Source organism: Cavia porcellus, unplaced genomic scaffold, assembly GCF_034190915.1.
Source record: "Cavia porcellus strain 051 isolate PalLab524CR breed Dunkin Hartley unplaced genomic scaffold, mCavPor4.1 scaffold_34, whole genome shotgun sequence".
Taxonomy (NCBI): domain Eukaryota; kingdom Metazoa; phylum Chordata; class Mammalia; order Rodentia; family Caviidae; genus Cavia; species Cavia porcellus.
This window is the reverse complement of record NW_026947517.1, coordinates 202,273-229,596: the sequence shown is the minus strand read 5'-3', so window position 1 is coordinate 229,596 and position 27,324 is coordinate 202,273. Positions and strand designations below refer to the sequence as shown.

Below are 27,324 nucleotides of genomic sequence, written 5' to 3'. Positions count from 1 at the left end.
TTCACGTTCCTATTGGTTTTACATGTTAGCTGTCAGGGAGTAATAGGCAAAATTTCTCTCATTCTTCATCCTTTATTTCATTCTTTATTTCTTCTTTAATCCTTTATTTCTTCATCCTTTTGGTTTGACTTTTTTGTGGCATCTATGTTTATGCAGGAGGACAAAAATCTTACAAAGTCCTTTTTCCTTGTTTTGTCACCCTATCTTATTTTCTACACAAAACAGCAGCAATAGTATTAAAAAATGTTTTTTACTACCTCTACATTCAGAACATGAAATGTCTGGCTCTTTCATGTTTCACTATGTTTTACTCCAATAGAGGCATATTTGAGACTGCTGCACAAATTACCAAAAATAGCACACTTCCTGAGTAAAAGAAAAATCACAATTTGCAGTAGTGATTCTTTTGTCCTATCATACATTTTAATTCTTGACCTCAACTTACTTGTTTCCTTAAACTTCAAATGTAGGCATAAAAAAAAAACTGCTTCACACTCTGCTAAATCATCTAGCAGTTGCCTCCCAAAGTCAGCTTCAAAGCCCTTATCATCCCATCTCATTCTCTCCTGATGCTGGGACTAAAGAAATCATCTTTAGCCTAATCTTTATAGGTAACAATTACCAATGCAATTATTTAAATACAAAATGATCAAAAATTGCATACTTATTGTTAGTTTTTGTAAAATAACAAGGAATATGAAAGTGACAATTCTACTGTATTCAATACAAGAATGAATGAGTTAAATTGACAACTGCCCAAATGATGCTCAGGATGGTCACTGCATAAACAAATGTGTTTCCCAAGTGATTCTCTGGGATAACTGCTAGGTGGCCAACCAATAAAAGGACAACTACTGATGTGCAATTGTGAGTATTAAAAAATGTTGGTACTGGGCAAGAAAGGTAGGAGATCTCAAGCATTAAGCTACATCTGCAGAACTTGAAGATATATTTTGAGACAAGGTCACTCTAATTGTGTAGGTTAGACTCAACTTCCTCTTCCACAAATTTGAGCCCCCTGAGGTGTTAGGATTACAAGCATGCATCAAAAGGACCAGCAAGATTTACTTTCATGGTAAAATGAGAAAGTGCATGTAGTCAGGATATATGTCTTACAGATTCAGTATTCTATTATTAGCTGTAATACAAATTCCAAATATTCCCATTGATGGTAAGCAGAAATATGCTGCAGGGGATCTGGCCACATGCTGTAGTGCATAGAGGCTGACAATGTACTTCACAGTGTCTTTTACTTTGTGAAGTATATCAGGTTCTTCAGGTACAAAATAGATATAGTTTTAGTGGTGATTACATAAGATGTGAGTAATTTATTTTCCCCAGGATAATTGAGACTTGGGCAAGGTGTCTTCACTGGATTAGGGGTATTTACTGCAATGTTCACTTGTGTTTTCATGACACCACAGTTTTTAACAACATAATTCCTAAGCAGATTTTTTATTCAACAACACTGCATTAAACACGTTACACCTTACATGAATGTTAAAATGGAAGTGAAAACCACAGGCCACAGGAAACCAACTGGGACTCATGGCACAGTGTATGTGTTTAAAGATAATCAGTACACACCACAAACATCATGCACTGGTCTTTATAAATAAAGTGATATGCCATTGTATAAATGCACAATTCAGTAAAACAGGACACAATCTGAATCTTAATTTAGCAAATTTACTTTTTACTGTGTTGACAGCTCAAAATTTAGGTTTCTCTTTACGCCATTACTTCAGTATTTTAGGAAAAAACAGTAATAATTACAAAATATATAATGCTTTCACAGCATCAAGGAATAAAATAAAGGCTTTTGCATGATACATCCAATAACAACCTTTTAAACCAAAACAACTCAACAATTAAGAAAAATTGATTTCCAAGTATGGTTACTCATAAATTATGCCAAGTTTTATAATTTCTGGAGATATTGATATATATATTGTGTTGTGCTATTGGAGACAAGTTATGATTCTGTCAGTATGGCACAATCAGAAATTCACAGTAGTATGGTTTACATTTGGTACGAGTGGGGAAACCTTGCTATCCAAAAAAGATGTAATGTAAACATAACAAGTAAAATTCTGATTGTTAGAAAAACAAAGGTTTACGTAAATGACAAATTTTGGCTCCACTGAAAAAGAAAATCAGGCAACATAATGTACGTGGTATGATACCCAGTGATGTTAGGAAATCAGCAGGTATCTGATCTCGTCACAACATGTAATACATAACATTCATTAATGTACAAGTTATGTGAAAAGAACACAACTTTGTCAAAAACACATATTCCAAGCCTCTACAAATGTATATCTTAAGGCCAAATATTGCATCAACTTCAAAATCATCATTTATGAAAGAGAAAATAAAGCATGTGCATCAAAAGATTAAAGCAATGCCGTGTTAAAATTACAATTCCCCCAAAAAATAAGAGACTAGACTAATATCACTCTGAACAGTGAATAATAGTATTGCTCAATTTTATATCATAATGCTACAGAATTAGCATTGGGTTTCTTAGTGTCACTTCTTCTTCAGAGTATCTGTTCATTACATTATGCATTATGTTATTTGTTCCAATAAATAGGTTAGAAATTCTTCCCATGTGTGAATCTCTATGTGTATATCTATCCTTTCTGTGTTATGGGGTAAAACAGCTCAAAATAAGACAACAAAACAATTTCCTAGAAAATCAAGATATGAAAGAGACATATAAGACCACAATATTAGGTGATATACAGTACTTACTATGCTTTCTCTTATAATTTTCAGTAGAATTGTCCACATCATCAGGAACTATATAATTAAGCATAACATTATATAGGTATTTTTTATAAAAACACAACTTTGAAGACATTGTAGGATGTTAAAGCAGTCAATAATCCAACCTGATGTAGAGCCCATGATTTCCTGCCAAGACCAGCAAGTCGGGCTGAGGCACAGAATCTCATCCCAGTCTGGGGGAACTCCCTTCCTCACCTGGGGACCAGCCCATAGTTGCCCACTAGGCCCAGTGATTTGGGACAAGCAAATTAGAACCAGGGAGTTGGGCCAAGGCACAGAATCCTTTCCCAGTCTGGGGTAACACTTCCTCACCTGGGGACCAGCCCGCGGATTCCTGCCCAGACTAGCGAGTGGGGCCGAGGTACAGATTCCAATTCCAGTCTGGGGTAACTCCCTACCTTGACAGCAAGTTCAACCGAGGCATGGAATCCCGGGCCAGTCTGGGTGAACTCGCTCACTCACTTGGAATGACACTTGAAGCTTGAAAATACAGCAAAATGACAGAACGAAAGTCCAAAATGCAATCTCAAACATCCATCCCATCCCAAAAAAGCCTAGGAGCCATGTGCATAGAAGAAAACACATTCCACATAACTGAAATACCTGAAATAATAGTAACTGAAATAAAGAAGCAACTTTGGGAAGCATTAAAGAAATTCAAACTAGAAATAATCTCGTAGGTAAAAGAAGAAATATTAAAAGAAATGAAGGAGATTCTGAACATATCTAAGAAGACACAATTAAAAAATTGGAGGAACTAAACAAAAGACAGAATCCCTGGATGAACTCTATAAGAAACAAATGGAATGCATAAAGCAGATGCAAAGTGATATACAGGAAATCAAAAACTCCATTGATAGTTGTAAAAACTGCCTCAATGAATGTGAAGATAGAATCTCAGACCTCAAAGACAAAATTGCAGCCAGTGAACAGGAAAGGAAAGATCTTTTAAAAATAACACAAGAAATCAGGAAATAACTATTCAACCCCTGCAAGGTGATGCAAAACAGAACAACATAAGGTTGATAGGGATAAATGAAAAAGAAGGACAACATAAAGGATGTCAAGAGGATATTTAGAGAAGTAATAGCTGAAAAATTCCCAAACATGAGATTGGAAACTGATATCAAAGTCAATGAAGCATATAGAACTCCAAATAGCCATAACCAAAATAAATTTACACCCATATAACAGTGACCATCACAGAAATTGAACAAAAGAATAGAATATTAAAAGCTGTCAGAGAGAAGAGACAGATCACCTATAATGGAAAACCTATCAGAATCACAGTAGACTTCTCAGCACAAACAATAAAGTCAAGAAGAACATGTAGTGAAGTATTTCAGATTGTAAAGGAAAATTATTTCCAACCTAGCCTGATGTACCCTGCAGAACTGTCCTTCAAAATTGATGGAGAAATAAGATACTTCCATTACAAAGAACAGCTGAAAAACTTCATGATCACCAATCCAACCCTGCAGAGAATACTGAGAGAGCCTAGATACATTTACGAAAAAGCCATTAACAAAGCAGACAATTAAACAGAGCAGAAAGATAAAGTTGCAACAGCAGAAAAATAACATGTCAACAATAAACCAATATACAACAGTTCTAACCATTAATGTAAATGGTTTCAATGCACCAATTAAAAGAAACAGACTGACAGAGTAAATCAAGAAACAAAATCCAATGATATGCTGTTTCCAAGAACACCATCTAATGCAAAAGGATATTCACAGACTAAAAGTCAAAGGATAGAAAACAATACTTCATGCAACAGGAACCCCCAAAAAAGCAGGGGTAGCTATTCCATTTGCCGACAATATAAACTTAAAGCCAGTAATGATCAGAAGGGATATAGAAGGTCACTACACACTGGTTAGGGGAAAACTCCAAGAGGAACAGATTGTTATCTTAAATATATATGCACCAAACTCCAGAGCACCCAGTTATATAAAATAAGTACTAACAGAAATGAAAAACCAAATTAGCAGTAACACAATTGTAACAGGAGACCTTAACACACCATTGATACCAATGGACAGATCAACCAGACAGAAAATCAACAAAGAAATAAAAGAACTGAATCGCACCTTTGAACAAATGGACTTAATAGACATATACTGAGTATTCCACCCAACCACAACAGAATACACATTCTTCTCAGCAGTACATGGATCATTCTTTAAAATAGACCATATATTAATTCATAGAATGTATTTAAAATGCAAAAGTGTCAAAATTATCCCTTGCATGCTATAGAAATTAATGATAAAAGATACTGCAAAAATCCCACAAACACATGGAACCTGAATAACACACTCTTGCATAATCAGTGTGTCACAGGGGAAATTAAAGAAGAAATTAAACAATACCTACAAACAAATGGAAACACAAAGGCAACTTACTGAAATCTGAGGGATGCAATGAAAGCTGTTCTCAGAGGAAAATTTATTGCACTGAGTTCCCACATTAGGAAAACAGAATGAATACAAATAAATAACCTGATGTTACACCTCAAACATCTAGAAAAAGAAGAGCAAGTCAAGCACAAAACCAAAAGAAGAGAAGAAATTATAAAAATCAGAACATAAATCAATGCAATAGAAACTAAAAAAACAATCCAAAAAAATCAACGAATCAAAGAGCTGGTTCTTTGAAAGAAAAATAAAATTGATAAGCCCCTAAACAACCTTATTTTAAAAAGGGAACAAAAAGTTCAAATTCATGCAATAAAGAATGAAAGAGGTGAAATTACTGCAGACCCTATTGAAATACAGAAGTTCATCAACACCTATTTCGAAAACCTCTACTCTCAAAGGTTTGATAACACAGAGGAAATAGACAGATTCCTGGAAGCATACGAAGTACCAAAGCTAGGTAATGAAGATGTAAAACTACTGAATAACCCAATTTCTATTAATGAAATTAAAGATGAAATTAAATATTTACCTACAAAGAAGAGCCCCGGCCCAGATGGATTCACTGCAGAATTCTACAAGAAATAAAAAAAAAAAAGACCTAATGCCAACAATCCTCAAAATCTGCAATGATATTGAAAGGAAAGCAATCCTTCCTAAATTGTTCCTAGAAGCAAATATTACTCTAGTACCAAAACCAGAGAAGGACCCAACTGAAAAAGAGAACTACAGACCAATCTCCCTAATGAACACAGATGCAAAAATCTTCAATAAAATATTGGCAAACAGGATGCAGCAAATCATCAAGATCATACACCACGACCAAGTGGGAATCATCCCAGGCAGGCAGGGATGGTTTAATATATGTAAATCAATAAATGTAATACACTATATCAATAGAGCCAAAAGTAAGAATCACATGATCATATCTATAGATGCAGAAAAAGCTTTTGATAAGGTCAAACATTCATTTATGATAAGAACCTTACAGAAAATTGGAATAGATGGTCTTTACCTCAATATAATTAAGGCTGCCTATGACAAATCAACAGTCAGTATCATACTAAATGGACAAAAATTGAAGATATTTACTTTAAAATCAGGGACAATACAAGGATGTCCCTTATCACCACTCCAATTTAATATAGTACTGGAAATACTGGGCAGAGCAATTAGACAAGAGAGAGAAATAAAAGGCTTAAAGATAGGAAAAGAAGAAATTAAATTATAAGTATTTGCAGATGACATGACACTTTATATAGAAGATCCCCGAAGCTCCATTGAAAGACTCCTAGATATAATAAATTCAGTAATGTAGCTGGATACAGAATCAATGCTCAAAAATCAATAACATTCCTATACACTAACAGCAAAGCTACAGAGAGACAAATAAGAGACCACACCCTTAACACTAGCAACCAAAAAAATGAAATATTTAGGAATTACTCTCATGAAAGAAGTAAAAGACCTATACAGGGAAAATTATAACACCCTGAAAGATGAAACTGAAGATGATCTCAGAAAATGGAAAGACATCCTTTGCTCATGGATAGGAAGAATAAATATTGTGAAAATGGCCATTTTCACAAAAAATTTATACAGATTCAATGCAATCTCGATTAAAAAACATCAACATACCTCATAGAAATTGAGAAATCACCCCTAAAATTCATCTGGAGTGAGAAGAAACCTAGAACAGCAAGGACAGTTAAAAGTAGCAAAGGCAAGCCAGGAGTTATCACAATCCCTGACTTGAAGTTATACTACAAAGCAACTGTAGTAAAATCAACATGGTACTGGAACCAAAACTGAGCCAAAGATCAGTGGAATGGATTAGAAGATACAACAAAACTACAAACATACACAACCACCTTATCTTTGATAAAGAGGCCAAACATGTTCACTGGAAGACAGTCTCTGTAATAAATAGTGGTGAAAAACTGGCCCTCCCTACACCCAAAACTAAAAGTAAGACCCATGCCTATTACCATGTACTAAAATAAAATCTAAATGGATCAAAGATCTAAATATTAAAACAGAAACACTAAATCTATTGGAAGACAAATTGGGTAAAAAACTTGAAGGCATAAGAGGAGGTAGAGAATTCATGAACAGAACTCAAACCACATGGGAAATACTTCCCAGCGTCAATAATTGGGATGGCCTCATTAAAAAATTTCTGCACGTCAAAAGAAATCTCCAGCATAGTGAAAAAAAAAAAAAAAAACCCAAAACTGGGAAAAACATTTTAGTGAACTGCCCTTCAGACAAAGGACTTCTGTCTAAAACATATAAAGAATTAAAAGAAAATCTGACCCCCAAAATTCAAAGACCCAATCCAAAAATGGCCATCTGAGATGAATAAACAATTTTCAGATGAAGAAATACAAATGGCAAATAAATACATGAAAAAATGTTCACCATCAATAGTCATTAGAGAAATGCAAATTAAAACCACCGTGTGATTTCATCTCATTCCTGAAAGAATGGCTGAGATCATTAAAACCAACAACAAATGCTGGAGAGGCTGTGGGGTAAAAGGATCTCTCCTGCACTGTTGGTGGGAGTGTAGACTAGTGAAACCATTGACAAGGTCAGTCTGGAGATTATTCAGAAAGCTGGGACTGGAAGCACCTTTTGACCCACCTATTCCATTTCTAGGCATATTCCCAGAAGAACTGAAATAATCATACCACAGAGATAAATGTGCACCCATGTTTATAACCACACAATTTGTAATAGCCAGATCTTGGAAACAACCTAAGTGCCCATCAACTGAGGAATGGATAAAAAGTTGTGGTATTTTTATACAATGGAGTACTACTCAGCTATAAAGAATGATCACATTGAGATGTAAGTAAATGGATGCAGCTTGAGACCATACTCATAAGTGAAATAAATCAAAGTCAGATGTATAAATACCGAATATTTTCCCTAGTGTAAAAAGTGATAAGAATACATAGAAGTATGTGGTAACTATGATTCCCAATCATATTGGTTTGAATCCATGTTTTCACTCATTAAGTGCAATGGTTTTAACCTGGGTTGCTCGATTTTAGTATCAGTGATAGTACAAATAGCTATTCTGAAGAAAACAACACATCAAAAAGCTACTGCTGATTTAATAGCATATTGTTTCAAAGTCCCATCAAGCTGTTGTACATCTGTTTCCACTGGTTTTAACATGTTGTATCTTTCTATATTTTACTATATGCGATAGTATAAACAAAACTTTTACAGGCAAAGAGATAATATAGAAATCATTTTTCATTTTCTGTTAACTGGTTCTAAGTACACTGTAATTCTTTCATTCTCTTGAATGCCTTCACACTGTCTTGATGCTTGATGCTACAGTACATGAAGTTATACTCAAATAATTCTAGGAAAGAGGCACTATGGTGACTAATATCATGTTAGATTATTTGGGGGTGAAACACAATGATGCTTAAATAGTTCGGTTCTGACCTGTGTTGTTCTATTACAATGTCCTCTTTTATCTCAATCTCCACTCTTTTTCAAAAATTAATCTATGTTTTCTTAATTTTTTTCAATTAAGGGAAAACTAAATTAAAAAATAGCAGGATATATTATAGTAACATTTTTGTTTTCTTATTAACCTGATTTGAACCCCACTATAGCTCTCCCCATCTTTTTCTGTCTGATTTTACTGAATTCTGTATTGTTTGATAGCATCAAATTTGAGGGTATAGGCAGCCACTATGAAGGCAATAAGATTTACTATCATGCCCATTATGGTTTGACTATTATCTTGTTTTGAAATACTGTAAGGTCTCCAGTGTAGGTTTTATTGGTCTTATTCTGTACTGTTTTGATCAATTCTATTATACCTGATGAGATGGGCAACTCTTTTTAAAAATAGCAAGAGGCACACTCATAACCATTTTTGATCACCTGATATTCTATTTTTGCATCATGTACTATGCCCATCCTTCTGTTCTAACTGAATCTTTTTTTTTTCAGTCATGTTAGGTTTTATTCTCTTAAAAAAAAGTAATTAGAACTGTGGCAGTAAAAAAACACAAAAACTGTAATTGTTATTGTAAAAAAGAGAGGAAATGAAGGTGGTCTAAGGGATATAACTGCATGTTTGAGTGTGTAGGATGGAAAGCGATATTACTGAGCTTTTGTTGGATCATTGAATGGAACTGTCTGCAATCTCACTGTATGAATGTCCACTTTATATGCTTTAATTCAATAATTTGGACAACTGTTTCTAAGATGAAAATATGTAACCTATTAACAAGTGATTTCTTACTGTATTACTTTTCTTGAAATTCTGTATTATTTATACACTTTTAATGCGTTGTTTTTTTTATTTCCTTTCTTTTTTCTCTTTAAATAAAAAAATAATCAAACCTGGAATGGATATCTTTTATTAAATTATTTTTGGTACTGGAGATCAAACTCACGACCTCACATTTGCCAGGCAGGTTCTTATGCCACTGAGCTAAATCCCCTGCTCCCCAAAGTACATATTTTACATCTTGTCACCTTCACAGTAGTTGCCTCTAATCTTGGACTTGGTACAAGCAAGCATACCAAATGTGAATAAAATCAGTCAAGGCCAAATAGCATTCAAACAAATCAGCTTCAAAGAAGATCAGTCATAGAAGACAATGCAAGTAATACAGGGTTTCAGTTTAAGTTAATAGGTAATTAAGGATAGTTACCATGGTATAACCTGCTATTTTTTGTGTTATCTCTCTGTGCCCTCAAATGTAATATGAGTAGACAGGCTGGAACAAAATATAATCAAACTAATCAGAGCAATAAGTCTATGGTAACATTTAAATCCTGATACACTTTTAACAATGCCCTCTGCCTTCTTTTTTTAGGCAATTCCTCACCTTTCTCCTTCTCAGGATGCTATTATTCACTGTTGAGAGTGATATTAGTCTATTCTCTGATGTTCAATTTCAGCATACACAAATATAAAGACAGCTACTCTGAAGAGAATGAGAGACATTGTGGTAGTCATTATCGACTTCCCCAAAATCAGTTTGAAGACTGAAAAAGCCTACATCATCCTGTAATTATTTGATTAGTTCTATGACCTTCAGTATATATGCAATGCATTCTAGATGGGGACAACTATTTGGAAGAAAACTAGAGACAGTAAAATAGACAGTGAATCTCCAGTGGACGTGCTTTGAAATCTGTGTTTCCTTAACTTGTTTTCTTATGAACTGTTCTGTTCTGTTTTGTCATGTTTAATCTTACCCTCTTTAAGAAATAAAACAAGTGTGAAGGACAGATAAGCATTTTAATAAGTTTTTGTTGGATCATTGAGGTGAACTTTTCGCAGTGTCATTATTTGAATATCACTTTGTACGCTTTATTTTGTAACTTGAACAACTACTCCTAAGATGAAAATATGTAACTAATCAACTAGTGATTTCTTATTGTTTAATTTTCTGAAATTCTGTATTATTTCTACACTTTTTTCTGTTTTATCTCTTTAAATAAACATTGCAATTTACCAAAAAACATAAAAATTCAATTTTAAAGACAAGATATTAAGTACATAGAAACTATCCATACTTGAAAGTTAAAAGCCCATTTCAGTTTACCATGTTTAATTACAAGATGTCATGTTGAAGCACCAAGACATTTTAAAAAATCTAAATAGGTACAAGTGGTTAACTGAAAACCATACAACATGTGCACTCTAGTAGAGCTCCACCACAGATTTGTCGTTTCTGGAAAATTTATGAATATATATTCACATCAAACTTCTGTATTGGTTATTTCTTCAGGTCTCCTTGGGATTTTAAAAGTAAACTTAGATCTAAACTGTCTGAGGAGCGATACTTTTTTCTATGTATTTAACAACACACATGGATTGCCATATTTCTCACATTGTGAATCCACATAGGATCTCTACCCAGTGAGTTTTTTCAGATATGTAACAATGATCATGTGTGCTGAGAGTATTCCCATAATACATAAGATTTATCTCTAGTGTGAGTTTTTTCATGTATTTCACTTACAGTCTGGCTGCTGAGAGTGTCTCCATTTGCTTACACAGCCGGTGGTTCTTCCCAGTCTGAATTCTTTCATGTGTTTTGCAATGACTGTATGCAGTAAAAGCTTTACCACATTGTTATATACATTGGGTTTCTCACCAGTGTGAAGTCATTGATGTATTTTACAGTATCCATGTGTGGTGAAAGCTTTCCCACATTCTTCACATACACAGGCTTTCTCAACAGTGTAATTTTTTCATGTATTGGACAATGAGCATTTCTGCTGAAACGTTTCCCACATTACTTACATATATAATTTTTCTGCCAAGCGTGAAGATTTTCATGCATTATGCAATATGTATGTGTGCTCAAATCATTCTCATGATGCTTATATACACTGATTTTATCTTGAATGTGAACTTTCATGTTGCTTACAATGTCCATGTAGGGTAAAAACTTTCCCACATTGCTTATACATATGTTTTCTCTCCAGTGTGAATTCTTTCATGTTTCTTACAATTTCCAGAATTGGTAAAACCTTTTCCACACTGCTTACATACAAAGGGTTTCTCTCCAGTGTGAATTCTTTCATGAATCCTACAATGTGTACGTGTGTTAAAAGCTTTCCCACATTTCTTACATACATATGGTTTCTCTCCAGTGTGAATTCTTTCATGTTTCTTACAACCTCCCCTTGTGTTAAAAGCTTTCCCACATTGCTTACATACATAAGGTTTCTCTCCAGTGTGAATTCTTTCATGTTTCTTGCAATCTGTCCGTGTGTTAAAAGCTTTCCCACATTGCTTACATACATATGGTCTCTCTCCAGTGTGAATTCTTTCATGTTCTTTACAATATCTATGTGTGTTAAAAGCTTTCCCACATTGCTTACATACATAAGGTTTCTCTCCAGTGTGAATTCTTTCATGTTTCTTACAACCACCCCTTGTGTTGAAAGCTTTCCCACATTGCTGACATACATAGTGTTTCTCTCCAGTGTGAATTCTTTCATGTTCCTTACAATGTCCATGTTTGGTAAAAGCTTTCCCACATTGCTTACATACATAGGGTTTCTCACCCGTGTGAATTCTCTCATGTTCCTTACAATGTCCTAGTGTCATAAAAGCTTTCCCACATTGCTTACATACATAAGGTTTCTCTCCAGTGTGAATTCTTTCATGAAACTTACAATATGCACGTGTGTTAAAAGCTTTCCCACATTGCTCACACACATATGGTTTCTCTCCAGTGTGAATTCTTTCATGTTGCTTACAATGTCCATGTTGGGTAAAAGCTTTCCCACATTGCTTACATACATATGGTTTCTCTCCAGTGTGAATTCTTTCATGCTTCTTACAATTTCCCTGTGTGTTAAAACCTTTCCCACATTGCTTACATACATATGGTTTCTCTCCAGTGTGAAGATTTCCATGTATTTGACAATGAATGTTGCTTCTAAAAGCTTTCCCACATTTCTTACATATATGCAATTTCTGCTCAGTGTGAAATTTTTCATGGATTACACAATAAGTACGTGTGCCGAAAGCTTTCTCACAGTGCCTACATTTATAACGTTTTTCTCCGGAGTGAAGACTTTTATGTACTTGACAATATGTATGTGTTGTAAAAGCTTTCCCACATTCCTTACATATGTATAGTCTCTCTCCTCTGTGAATTCTTTCATGTTTCTTATAAATTCCATGTGTAGTAAAACCTTTCCCGCATTGCTTGCATACATAGGGTTTCCCTCCACTGCAATATTTTTCATGGATCTGAACATTGTGGTGTGTTTCTGTTTCTTTCACATTCACATTACCTCCTGCAGTACAAAGGAATACTTCTTTACACAGATTCCAAGATGTATGTCCATAGGATTTCCCTAGCTTGTCATTGCTGTAAGGAAAAAAATCATATATCGGATTGATAACCATATTACTAAGCTTTTGTTGGAGAGTTGAACAAAACTGTTTGCAGTCTTGCTTTTCGAATCCCTATTTCATGTTTCACTTTTGTATTTGATTAACTATTTCTATGAGCAGCATATGTAATCGTCTTGTGATTTCTTACTGTTCATTTTCACTTTGAAAGTAGTATAATTTCTACTTATTTTGTTTTGTTTAATTTTTCCTTACATTAAATTTTAAAAAAAAAAGAAAAATTCACAGTGAAATGGGTCTCAGTTTAATGACTGCATTAATGTCAAGTTCTGTTTTTAATGCCTAAGAAGTTCTGACCCTGAAGCAACAGAATGGCCTTGTAAGATATGTTGAAAACAGTCATTCCCAAAAGACTGGTACACATTTGGAAATCTTAAAAGGTGGTACCTTATGAAATGCAGAATATTTAGCTTTTCTTTGGGCATGGGCACTTATGTGTATCACAGACAGATCATTCTGATACGTTTCCCCATCACAATCTCATTTCTGTCCTTAACCTGTAGTTCCCTTTTTCATATGGTCAGTCTTACTTTTCTCTATTAATTCTCTTTCACTTCATTCTGCAATTTTTATTTTGGTTTCTTATCTAAAAGAAACCCTGTGACCATTTAGGTTTTATAGCTGAGCTATTTCATTCATCAACAGATGGGTGAAAGGCCCATCTGTTTCTTATGGCAAATGACACTATATTATTTATTGGCATTATATAACACATTTTTTTTTCTTTTCCAGGCTGGAAATGAACAACAGGTATTAGCATAAAATCTATAGCTTTTTTTTTTTTTTTTTGTCTTTTTCGTTTTTATCGGTACCAGGGATCGAACTCACGACTGCCTGCTTGCAAGGCAGGCGCTTATGCCGCTGAGCTAAATCCCCAGCCCCAAATCTATAGCTTTTTAAAATCTGTTTTAAGAGATTTTCACTGATCATTAACCTTTGAAGTTTAAACTTGAATTTGCCATTCTGCAAAATCTGATTCATAGTATGCTGGGTTTACAAGAATGCACAATCACAGAGAGTCTATTAACATGTTCCTTCTTCACAAATCCAGTGATAGATAACTAAGCTTCTTCAAGGCCTGATCTATTATAACTTTATCTGCTTTGTAAATGAGTAAGCATGTATCAGTATTTAAGTGTATTTTGAGATTTTAAAAATATAACCAAGACAAGTATGAGAGGATCATTTTCCAGAGACAACTGCATACTGATATGCAAAATGAGTGCACTAACATTCCACCAGCCTACTAAGAATTTTAATTAGAATGGCTGATTCTCTAGAACATGGCTTGGAAACATGAGCACTCAGTTTTATTTCAAATTCTATTGCAATCTTAGCAATTTATAGATAATGAATGTGTTGCATTCTCTTGTATATATTGCTACAAAAAATTGTTAGATAATGTGTTGCATTAACATGTATATATCGGTACAGAAACTGAATGTCATAACTCAAAGTGTATGCCTTTTGTATACATCTATATGCAATGTCATACATTTCCATGATTTAATTCACTCATTATACATACCCTAGCTTATATATCTTCAGAGAATATTATTGACATTAAATTGAATGGTGGTCATTTTTCTGCTGACTCACTAATTACTCAGGAACATTCCTTCTCCTTGTGAGTGTGTATTACCTTAAGTATCTCCAGTAAATTTTGCATTCTTTTTCAGCTTCCTGGATATCCCCAAGTCCTCCTGAATTGTAGACATAGAAATACCAGGACTCATTAGAGAAATATATACAAATTAATAGGTTTTGTTTAGATATATGATATAACATGTCCAGATCTGAGGTAGTTTTAAAATTATTTTCATGTTCTTTTTAATGAAACAGCACTGATGAGCAACAAACAATATTCTGACAGCATGAGTGACAAAAAGATTTCATCCTTACCTATCGCAATCATGTTGCTAAAAGTTTCACCCATCACATCTCTGTAGAGGTTCTTTTGGGATGGACTCAGCAAACTCCACTCTTCATTGCTGAAGTTCACGACCACATCCTCAAAGATCACCACCTCCTAAAGGATCATACATATATTTCTCAAAGGAAGATTGAGACCCCAGGTTTGGGATATCTTAAACTCTCTCCTACAAATTTGAATCAAAAGGAAAGTGTGGTGGTGCATAACTATAATCCCAGCACTAAAAAGACTGAGCCAGGACAGTTTCGGTGAGGTCAGGGCAATTCTAGGCTCCATAGGGTGTTCAAATCCAGCTGATATACATACAGAAAGCTTCTCTCAATAAAACAAAACTAAACTAAACTAATAAAACCAAATAAACAGCTGAATGAAGACTGATTTCTTCAAATTAAATCCATGTCTTTGTCATTCATTTTGTGTATATACACAGTTTTGAAGACAGCAAATTTGATGCTAGATTTTAACTCACTGCTAATGTAACAGGCAAATAGGAACACTGATTCTTGTGCTGAGTCACAGCAAGATTCCCTGTGCACTGTCTGATAAGCAGAGCTCACAGTGAGAAGCCTGCAGGACCAGCAACCACAAAGCACAGAGGGAAATAAATATCTCATCAATCGACTGGGAAGCCAAGCAAGCAATTCCTCTCCCTGGTCAGTGGTGGTGGTTTGGCAGACTGCAGCCCTTCCAGGGGGAAAACCAGCAGCAGCTCCTGAGATCCATGCAATATTGGAACTTAGGACACTGGGAAGCCAGGCAAGCACCTGCCCTCCCTGGTGAGCAGTGGCAGTCTCCAAACTGCAGTCCTTCCAGGGGGAGAACCAGCAGCAGCTCCTGAGATACATGCAACATTGGAACTTAGGATTCTGTGAAACCAAACACCATCCTGTCTCCCTACTAAGCAATAGTGAACCTACTGATGCACCACCTAGAGTCAAATATCCCATTTCCCCTACCCCTCTACTCCTATCACTCCCCTACCCCCCCACCCAACCCCATTAGCAAATGAACCAGGAATCTGAGCGTCTCCTGGGAAGTTGTCCATAGCAAATAAGGGGGACTTTCTTCCACTATATCTTTGAAGGCAAATATTTTTATTACTGTTTGGCTCTATTCTAATTAATGGTACTGCTCTATTCAATATTCTGTTTTGATGAGTTCTATAATGTTCTGTATTTCATCTCATTTTGATATACATGTTTGAAAGAAAAACTATTATAAAGATAATGAAATATACTGTGATACCTACTACTGTTATCCCAGTAACCTGTTGTGAAGTTGTGTACCAATTTCACTGTATGATCTTAGTTGGGCTTATTCTGCCTTGTTCTGTTATATTTTATCTATTTCAAAATTTAAAAAAAAGAAAAAAAGTCTCATCAATCACTTTGATAGACTATGGAAGACATATCTTCAAATCTCATTTAGAACAGTGAGTACTTTGTTCTTAATATAGTTAAGCAGCATTTTGAAATATGAATTTGGTTTCATAGAACAAAACATAAATAACATCAAATATGGTACATAAATAATAACTTAAATGTTAGTGGAAAACAGCTATATTTTAAAAATATGTATATAAAATGAAACCAGGCCCAAGCTGTAAATTATACCTCACTGTCACCAAGTGATCACTTTCAATTCAGATATAAGAAATATATCTTGGGAGGCTGGTGACGGAGTTCTTCCTTGAACTTGGGGCTATCCTAAAGTTACAGAGCTGTCTAAAATATTCAAACCCTGACTGAGACACCCCAAAAACAATGTGAAATCTAAAAAGTCACTGCATAAAACAGCTTTGGTTTGTTTTAAAAAATTATAGCCATACAATACAGAAAAACTCCAACAATACTCAACACTTTCTGAGAAACAATGTGGATATCTTCCATACTACACAGAAAACATGTTCATAGTTGTGTATTTAGCTTACTGACATGACCACCTGCCTGGAAAGCATAGATCATGAGTACGATCCTTGTACAAAAATACTCAAATTTCAACTTCATGACACTGGGGCATAAGTAGAGATAATCAAAATTAGATCTCAAGTATGAAACACAAAATTCATAGGTTGACAGGGATGTGGAATACTGATTGTTGTCAGAGCTGGTGTTGATCACCTCAATGAAGCAATCAGAACCCAACTTTAACTTCATACTTACTCCAAGAACTACCTGACTTTCAGTAAAGACCTTCTCTGTTGTATGTCCTGCTATTTGCTTCCTAAATCCTGTCAGTCACTTCCACATCCTTTCCACACTCCTCTGTTCCATCCTAAGCAGAAAACCCTTCATGCCTAACTTTTGATATCACTGAAAAATTTCTATTTATGGCTCCTCCTTTATACCACTTAGACAAGTCCATTGCAGAGCATTTCCATATTTAAACTGTCTATGAACAACCAAGCTACTAAATCAGCTCTTAATTCAGATATGACACCTGTATTCTTGTCCATTCAGAAGGATATCACAAGTATATGTCCATGCAAATGCCTAAATTTCAGCATTTTTCGACGAGAATTTAACAGGTAGCACTTTCTGGAATTTGTCCTTCACAAACTTTTACCCTGGCCTTGATAAAACTTCATATTTGCTTCATTTTTCTCAGACTTCAAAACTCTATGGCTGTTCCCACAAACCTAGTCTGTGAGCAGTGGTGCCACCTAAATAATTAAGTATGTTCAGAAATAATTTGCACTGATCTGTATAATACACAGGAGTTCACCAGGTGTTTGGGAAGCCTTTCTCCAATGATGCAAACTACTACAAATCTCTGAATTCTCAGGAACTTTGTCACTACCTGTCCTGAGGATGGAAATAAGAGAACATAAATTTAGGAGATCATTATATATACAAAAAAGCCCAAGTTTAAGTTGAGCCATTGTGGCTATGAGGCCCTGCATTACAGACATTAATAAACCTCAGACATTCCAGATCTGCTACTCTGAGGAAAGAGAGCATAGATCTAGCTCATTCCTGCTCTACAAACTACAAAAAGCATCATAGCCAGTGTCTTCCCAAGCTCCTTCCAATGTCTAAGATGGTGGAGGTACCAGGCCAGAAGTGTATTTCAAAGATGATACTTGAGTTTTCTACTGTCATAGTGAAGCCAGGGTTCTGGGAACCCCAAATCACCCTTGCCAACAGCAAGAGGCAAAAGGGACAGTGAATGAACCATAGCCAATGCTGGAGGACATCAGGAGCTGAAGCTAACTAAATACCTGGGGCTCCAGACACCGGAACTACTCCTAAATACTTGTAATTGGTTTCACCCAATCTACATTATTTCTGGACTCTCATCCACAACTTCACCATTCCATGGCTCCAGGATCTCTCAGATACTTTGCCCATCAGGCCACAGGACATCAAAAGTACTAAGTGAGATCGAGCAAGCATTTTGCTGCCACTGTTGTATGCAGAACAGATAAATCATGCTGAGATACCAGAAAAGACAGAAGTCACAGACAGCAATGGAACACCTGATTGGACAGTTCATATAGTCTGCCCCTTCATCACTGATTGACTCCTGCTCTACTGCCTACCTTCTGAGTCAAGAATCAACAGGGAAAGAAACCCCTCCCTGCAGGAGAGGATCCCAAATGATAGACTGTAGTGCAGAGACTTCTGGAGCTGCCATTCCTCTCCAGTGCTGAACTCAGCTCGACCAAAGGAGTGTTTGTACTGAAGAGCTTTACTTCAGGCTTTTAATTTTCAAATCCATTTTATTTCAGTGAAAAAAGAACACATCAACTAAAATTAAATTTCAAAACATGTCAACCAGGGGGCAACACTGGTATATACATTGCACACTGTCATCCCCAGATCATTCACCCTAAGCACAAGACATCTGTAATCAATTTTCCAAGCAGTACTGTTACAGGTGCCTGAGTTATTTAAATAGTATTGGCATGAGGCAGGGCTAGGTCCTCCAAGGAGTCTTTGCAGGAGACCAGATACTGTGCAACTATGGGCAACTATCTGTAATTTTGGTTATGGTTTTGGTTTTGTAATTTTGGTTTTGGTTATGGTATCTACTATGACACCTCATGCTATGGGCCAAGTCTCAAGACAAATGATCAGCAAATTCATCCATATCCTAAAGACTGATATTCTAAATAGTTCCATAGCACTCTGAGGAGGTTAGGAGTCACCATTCAAAAAAAAGGATCCTTATCCTAAAGACGGACATTTTAAATATTTCCTATCATCCTGATGAACTCATGAGTCACCCTCCCAAAACCCTAAGGGAAAAGTCACTGCTGCCTAAGAATTCCTGCTTTCTATGACACTCCCTTCCCACTTTGTTCCCAATTTAATCAACTTTACATGAACTTATAATCTTATTGGCTACCATAGCTCTGTCCCGTCTTATGCCCATCTGCATTGTGAGTTCCAATTTTTCTCCACCTTAAACTCATCTCACCACATGATTTTACTCTATAAAGGTCCCCAGAAGGACAGTGTTTGACATCCCGCTCAGGACTCCTTATCTCTCTCAGGTAGCATTCTTTCTCTAAATAAGTATATTTTGCTCTTAATTTTTGTTGTTCCTAAAATTCATTCTTTGACTTTAGAGAACACAAATTCACAGACCAGGAGATTCATTACTCTATAGCAATATCATTATACATTTTTCTCTTTCCTGAAGTCAGATAAATCAGTAGTAGTTTGTATTCTACAATGTTGATCTCACCTTTCCAGGGATGCTTGCACTGAAGGGCTTTATCCCTGACTTTAAGTGCTACTTTTGTTTTCTGAAAGTGAAATGATCTGAAATTTTGGTTACGGTATCTACAATGCATTAAGGAAATGACTAACAATATTTCTTATGAAGGGTTTACTACCAGCCATAGAGGAACACAGGTGGCAAAAATTCTTTGTTTTGATTTCTTCCTTGAAACTGAAGAATGTACTTGAAAGAGTTTTGCCCTAGAAACAATCACAGAACCTCATGGTGGTAGTTGAAGGTGGAAGAAGGCAAATCAGGGATGCTTACTCATATGGCCACTTCCTCTTTTTTCCTTGATTACAACTTCCTCTTTCTCTCCCATGGACCTAAAGAAAATTCCCATCAGCTCCTTGCATGACATCAATGTCCCCTCCAAGCATCAGATCCACTCAAAAGTCACATATACCTCTGTTGTAGTCTAGAAAAATAGCTTCGTTATTTTTGTATCGGAGCAATACCTGTAACTTGGCCTTACTGTATATGTGTTTTTCCCTTCCTCCTCTGGATGACCTAATTAGTATGTCAATCAATGCTCTCCTCTGTAAAGAATTGTTAACTCTTACCTAATTGATATGTTAACCTTTGTTGCCCCCTAAAAATAACAGATGTGCCGCTAAGATAAGATAACAGAAGTTGTTAATCACTGCTAGACTTCTAGTCTCTGCTGAGGAAAACAGGATTCTTCTTATATAAACTTGCTTGTTTACAGGAAAACTTGCTTGTTACCTGAATCTTGCTCTTCCCATTAAATGTAATGCACCATGTTTCTGTTTTGTAGTGCACCACACCCCACCCCCCTCCTTGCATTGTGTGACCAGCAGCTGTTTGTGGATTTACAAGATAAATGCCCTGACTTTTAGCTGTCAGATGCCCAGTCTCCAAATTGGCTCCTGGAGACTCCTTGCCAGGCCTGGCCTAAAATAATACCTTAGCTCCCTAAATTTTAATTTCTTGCTTCCTTGGATTTTATTCCAGCGTCTGAATTATCACAATCACATAACCCCATAGCTAGTCCTGTGGAAGGGGAGCCAAAACTTTGGTGGCTGTGGTCTCCTCTCCACATTCTTTAAATAAAAGGCCACTTTTACATTTCTTGTATTTAGCATCTCTATTGTGCTAATTTACCTCCTCAGTAACCTCAGTAATCTAACTCACTTTAAACCTTTCTCACTGTTGTAACCTAGTTCTACCCAATGTGCCCCTTCCTGTTCTATATGTGCCATTTAAATAGAGAATAAAATTCCATCTCCAGTAAGTTTCAGCCTCCTGTAAATTCCCCTCCCCTCCCCATTCTTAGGTTAAGTCTCCATTTCACAAAAAATCTTTAAGTTTCAGTTTCTTGTTATTCCCCCCCTTCAGCCTATCTGCAGTACAATGTACTGTCCCTAAGAAATGTTTAACTACAAGAAAGTTATCAAACTGGGTCAAAGTTCACAACATTCCTGTGGTTTTCAGCTTTATAACCCAACCTTTTTAGCTGTAAGGCACACAGTCTCCAAATTGGCTCCCTGAGACGGCATCACCTGGCCTGGCCTAATATAAAGCCTTTGCTCCCGAAATTTTAATTTCTTGCTTCATTGGGTTTTATGCTGGGGTCCAAGCTATCACACACACCACATGATTTTATTCTATAAATCAGAGTCCTTTGCTACTGGCTCTGAATCCCTCCTGTTTCTCTCAGACAAAAGCTTTCTGATAGGATTTTTGGTGTAGTAAAGAAGAGAATATAAAGTCAAAATGGCCTTTATTCTAAGACCATGGAGACAACCCCGTGACCACTGGGGTTCTGGCTTTTTTTTCTGGAAATGTGTGGGCAGCACACATATAGATTTTTTTACTTGGGTGGGGCTTAAAGGTGGCATTGCTGATATGCAACAAGTTGATTGAGATACTTTTCTGGCCACAGGTAGGTTGAATAGGGGAGAGGAAAATGACTTCAAGGTAAAAGTCCCCTGGTCCCACCTCCACTTCCAAAATATCCTATTTAGAGCAAAATACTTTCACTTTCTTTCTCTCAATAAATATATTCTGCTCTTCAACTGTTGTTCCTAAAATTCATTCTTGCAAACTCATACCAGATATAGAAGGTCAGGAATTTCATTCCACTATATCATGGTATGGTTGCCTCTATTTCTAACTAACTCAGCTGCCTGTAAATTTAAGAATTGTTTATCAATTTGACTTTGAGTAACTGTAGGAAATAAAATGTTCTTAATGAATATAGGGAAATATATCATTAAATTGAAAAAATGATTATCACAGTTTTTCTACCTAGCACCAGCCAACATTTTCAACTTTCAAGTATGTGGGAAAACAAAAATGAAAACAACTCAGAAAATAGAAATCCCACAGGGGACAGTATATCATTCACTGTAATTGCCATGCTATCTGCAGGTATTTCATAGACCACAAAAGAAACATTGAGCTATTAAATACCAAGTATCAGTTTCAATAAATGTACTCATAGGACTGCATCGTTAACAACTGTGATTTTTTTTTCCGTATGAGGGATTCAACTCATGACCTTGTGCTCTCCAGGCAGCTCCTTGTATCACTGAGCTCATTCCCTAGCCCCAACAATTTTAGATACTAAATATGACTATTAACAGTGTTTAATTTGCCATTGACATATTTAGTTATAAATGTTGTAAACCTACATTTTCACAAATGAAATTATTTTCTTTCCTTGTGGTTTAAATTACTTATTTTTTTAGGTATCAGGAATCAATGTTACAACCTAGCACTTTCCAGGCACGTGTTTCTGCCTCCTGAGCTAAATCCCTGGCCAGTATTAATGAATATTTCACTTTATTCATTCAAATAGTACTGTGATTTTTAGCAAAGGATGTCAATGTAGACAGAAATTGTTATACAATCAGAGAGGAACTGGAACCACAAATAGTCAATGCAAAAAATTATACAACAATCACTGCTACAGGAAAAGCTGAAAAAACCCAGACCTGAAGGTGAAGATGCAGTGACCATGTCTACATGCTCCTGAAGAGAAAAACAACAGCTTGAAATGTCCTAAAGTTACCATCACCTCCTCCAGGAAGTTTAGATGGGCATTAATTACCATACTCAATGACCAGATCAACTGGACTATTGTTCCCACAAAATGCCTTGGCTCTTTCCACATACCTTTTCTGGCTGATTTGTTCCCCTGATGAATAATATTTTTAAGCAGCTATAAGCTTATAGGTTGATTGTAGTCTGAGACCCACACTGAACCCAAATTGTGACTTTCCTGTATAAATGACCCCAGACAATAGGTCTGTGGCCAAAACACCGAAGACCACTCCTGAAAATTCAGGGCTATTCTTGTCTCTTTTTTTCTAAGAAAATTTTTGAACTTCATTTTTTGACTTCATTTCTCAATGTTGTGCAGTTGACAGCAAACAGGGAAGCATTATATTTCTCTTATTTCAATTTAAATATGAAATGTCTGCTACAGGTCATGTTCCAAAGCCTGAATTTCAAGCTGCTTGTTTGCCATGAGTTTCACATTTCCATGAGCTTTTAGAAGTCCTCAGTCTAGTGAACTGCAAATGTATTGGAGGAAGGAGGTCACTGTTGTCCTGTAGCACAATAGGTGCCATTCCTAAGTCTGTGTTTGTCACTGCCTCCTGGATGCCACTACATAGCCTTCCTTCCACTGCAGCATCATGCAATAATTCCTATTTTGCATAATTCTACTTTCACTCAGCTCTATTATTTTTTTAAATAGTCTTTCTGTCTCCTTGGTTGTTTATTTTTTTCATTTTAGTTTTTTGATTTAAAGACATAGTCTCACTTAGGAGTTCTGGCCAGCCTTGCACTCACTATGTAGGTTAGGCTGTCTTTGAATACATGGCAATTCTCCTGTTTCAGCCTCTTCATTGCTGGGGAAAAGAGCTGGGCATTGTAACACATGGCATTTGTCTTTTTTCTCCTCTCCTTTTCACAACTATTCTTTCATTTCAGGGGCACTGTCATTTAATCCTGAGGTTTGCTTGTATCAGTAAGGTTTCTGCAGCTTGAGGTGAGTTTCCGAACAATAATATAGGAAACCAAGCAACCCAATTGAGAAATGTGGAATTTCATTAGCAGGTCTCAGGAACACTTGTATACAGAACGCCTACCCCCATTTCAGTATCTAAAGAAGATGCTCTGAACTAGAAAGTTACAGATGTTTTAAAAGATAAAATCACAAAAATATCCTGTTGGAAATCATTTACCTAGAATCTTATAATAATTTTTGATGACAACTATATTCTGCTCTTTTGTTGAGCAGGTTAATTTTTTTCTTTGGGTACAGCTCATTTTGCTTTTCTCCTGGGACTTATACCCTGTGTGATTTTCCATTTTTCTGAGTGAAATACAGGGCACTAGTTAAATGCAAAGCTCAAGATGGCATCTATTATGCCAAGCTACAACACAGCTAACTTACAAGCCTCAATATTTTCTGGGGTAAAAACACACATATCTATAATCCCACACTTAAGACGCTGAGATAGGAGTGTTGCTTTGCGGTTAGGGCAATTCTGCACTCCACAAAGGGTTCAAAACTAGCTGATATACATAGAGAAAACTTGTCTCAATAAAACAAAACTAAACTAAAAAATAAAAGCAAACAAAACAGCTGAATGGAGACTGATTTCTTCAAACCTTAATTCCACATCTTGGGGATTAATTTTTGGTATATACACATTTTTTGAGACAGCAAATTTAATGCTCTATTGCAACTCACAGCTAATGTAACAGCCAAATAGGAGCACTGATTCTTATGCTGAGTCACTGCAAGAGTCCCTGTGCACTGTCTCTAAAGCAGAGCTCATACTGAGAGCCTGCAGGACCAGCATCCATAAAGCACAGAGGTGGACAAATATCTCATGAATCACTTTGATGTACTAACAATGATATCTCTTCAAATCTCATTTAGGCCACTGAGTTCTTTGTTCTTAATATACTTAAGAAGCATTTTGATATTTAAATTTGGTTTCATAGAACAAAACATAAATAACATCAAATATGATACATAAATAATAACTCAAATGTTCATGGAAAACTGCTATATGTAAAAAATATACAAAAAATGAAACCAGGTATAAGCTTCAAATTATTGCTCAGTGTCACCAAGTGATCACTCTCCATTCAGATATAAGAAATATTTCTTGGGAGGCTGATGCAGGATAACTTCCTTGAGTTTGGGGCTAGCCTAATTTACAGAGCTGTCTCAAATATAGAAACCCTGACTGAGACACCCCACAGACAATGTGAAACTTGAAAAATGACTGCATATGACACCTTTGGTTTGATTTAAAAATTATATCCATACAATATAGAAAAATTCCACAATATTCAACATTTTCTGAGGAACAATGTTGATATCATATATAGTAAACAGTATACAATTTCAAAGCTGGGTATTTAGCTCAGCAGCATGAACACCTACCTAGCAAGCTTGAGATCATGAGTTCGGTCCCTGTTACAAAAAAAAATTCAAATTTCACCTTCATGACACTGGGTCATAATTAGAGATAATCAAAATTAGATCTCAAGTGAAGATCACAGAATTCATGGGTTGACAAGGATGTGGAATACTGATTCTTACAACAGCTGGTGTTTTTCACCTCAAGGAAGAAATCATAAGCCAACTTTATCTTCATGCTTACCCTAAGAACTACCTGACTTTCAGGGAAGACCCTCTCTGTTGTATATCCTGCTATTGGCACACTGAGTCCTGCCAGAAACTTCCACATCCTTTCCATGCTCGTCTGATCCACCCTAAGCAGAAAACCCTTCATGACTAAACTACTGATATCCCTGCACAATTTTAATTTATGGCATCTACTTTAACCACTTAGTAAAGTCCATTGCAGAGATTTTCCATTTTGGTATATGATCAACCAAGCTATTAAATTAGCTCTTAATTCAGAGATAACACCCATATTCCTTTCCATTCAGAAGGATATCATGTATTTATATGTTCATGCAAATGACTACATTTCAGCATTTTTCAATGAGAATTTAACAGGCAGCGCTTTCTGGAATTTGTCCTTAGCAAACACACTTTTCCCTGCCCTTGATGACACATTTATATCTGCTTCATTTTTCTCAAAATTTAAACCTCTATGGCTGTCCTCCCAAACATCGTCTATGAGCACATGTGTCACATAAATTATGTTCAGAAATTCTTTGCATTGTTCTTTATAATACACAGCAGTTCATCCTGTGTTTGGGAAGCCTTCCTCCACTGAGGCACATCACTACACACCTTTGAATTCTCAGAACCTTTGCCTCCACCTTTAATGAGCATGAAAATATGAGAACATAGTATAAATTTAGGTGATCACAAAATACATACATGCATAAGTTTAAGGAGAGCAGTTGTGGCTATGAGGTCCTGCATCACAGACACTTATAAACTTCTGGCTTTCAGATCTGTTGCTGACAGGAATAAGAGCAGAGACCTAGGTTATTACAGCTGCACCCAGCTTGAAACCACATCGGAATCAGGCTCTCCTCATGCCCCTTCCTGGGCGCTGACTGTTGAAGGAGCAAGGGCACCAGGCAATTTCAAAAATGGCATTGTGGCCTGGTGGTATCACAGTAGGAACAGCATTCTAGGGACCCAGAACAGTCCTGGCCCCAGCGAGAGGTAAAAGTGACAGAGGATGACTCACTGCTAGCACTAGAGGACCTCAGGGTCTGAGGCTAAGAACACAGGCTCTAGGCAGCACAGCTGCTTCTCACCACTTGATTTTTTTTTTTTGGTCTTTTTCCTTTTTATCGGTACCGCGGATCGAATTCATGACTGCCTGCTTTCAAGACAGGCGCTTATGCCACTGAGCTAATCCCCCAGGCCCTTCTCACTGGTCTCAACCAGATTCCACCCCATTTCACTGCTCCCATCCCATAACATCACCATTGCGTAGTTTGGAGGTCTCCCAGGTTCTTTCTAAGCAGTCCACAGCGAATAGAAGCAAAAAATAGTGGTCTAGCAAACATCTAGTGCTCCCATTTTACCCTGTACTTGCAATTGACGCCATGACACCGGAAGAGACCGCCTACCTTGGCCCGCCTGATTGGACAGTTCTTCAGCCAGCCTCTTCATCACTGATTGGCTCCTGCTCTCCTGCCTGCCTTCCCCACCAAGAATAATTACAGAAAAAAAACCCACCCTGTAACTGTGGATCCCCAATGAAAGATGGTGGAGGCTTCTGGAGCTGGCTGTCTTCTGGAATGTTGATCTCAGCTCATCTGATGGGTATTTGCACTGAAAGTCTTTACCTCAGTCCTTGTTTTTTCCTCCCAAACCCATTTTATTTGAAAGTTAAAAGGAAAAAAAAAGTGGTCTAGGTATTTAGGTTAAGCGCCCACCTGGCAAGCTAAAGGTTATGCATTCCATCCCAGATCTGGCTAACACAAACTGTGCTGCTATAGACGTGGGTGCACATATATCACTGTGGTATGATGATTTTTATTCTTTTGGGTAGATACCCAGATGGAGAATAGCTGAGTTGAGTGGGACCTGTAGACCTAGT

At 36.4% G+C, this 27,324-nt stretch overlaps 1 protein-coding gene across 7 annotated transcripts in view; it reads right to left on the bottom strand.

Moving 5' to 3' along the window:
• Positions 1-26,841, bottom strand: part of LOC134474681 (zinc finger protein 709-like) — a 61,082-nt gene extending 34,241 nt beyond the window's left edge. For 2 of the 7 annotated variants that reach the window (XM_063243209.1, XM_063243207.1), the window contains exons 1-4: positions 26,706-26,841; positions 26,145-26,227; positions 15,040-15,166; positions 14,780-14,840 (exon numbers count right to left, since the gene is read on the bottom strand). In XM_063243209.1, coding sequence (XP_063099279.1) covers positions 14,780-14,840; positions 15,040-15,166; positions 26,145-26,189 — 233 coding nt within the window. In that variant the 5' untranslated portion in view covers positions 26,190-26,227; positions 26,706-26,841. Of the gene's footprint in view, positions 1-1,673; positions 13,094-14,779; positions 14,841-15,039; positions 15,167-26,144; positions 26,228-26,705 lie in introns of those variants that run through there. The other 5 variants (XM_063243202.1, XM_063243203.1, XM_063243204.1 and 2 more) reach the window with 5 other exon arrangements.
• Between the last annotated feature and the right edge of the window lie 483 nt (positions 26,842-27,324).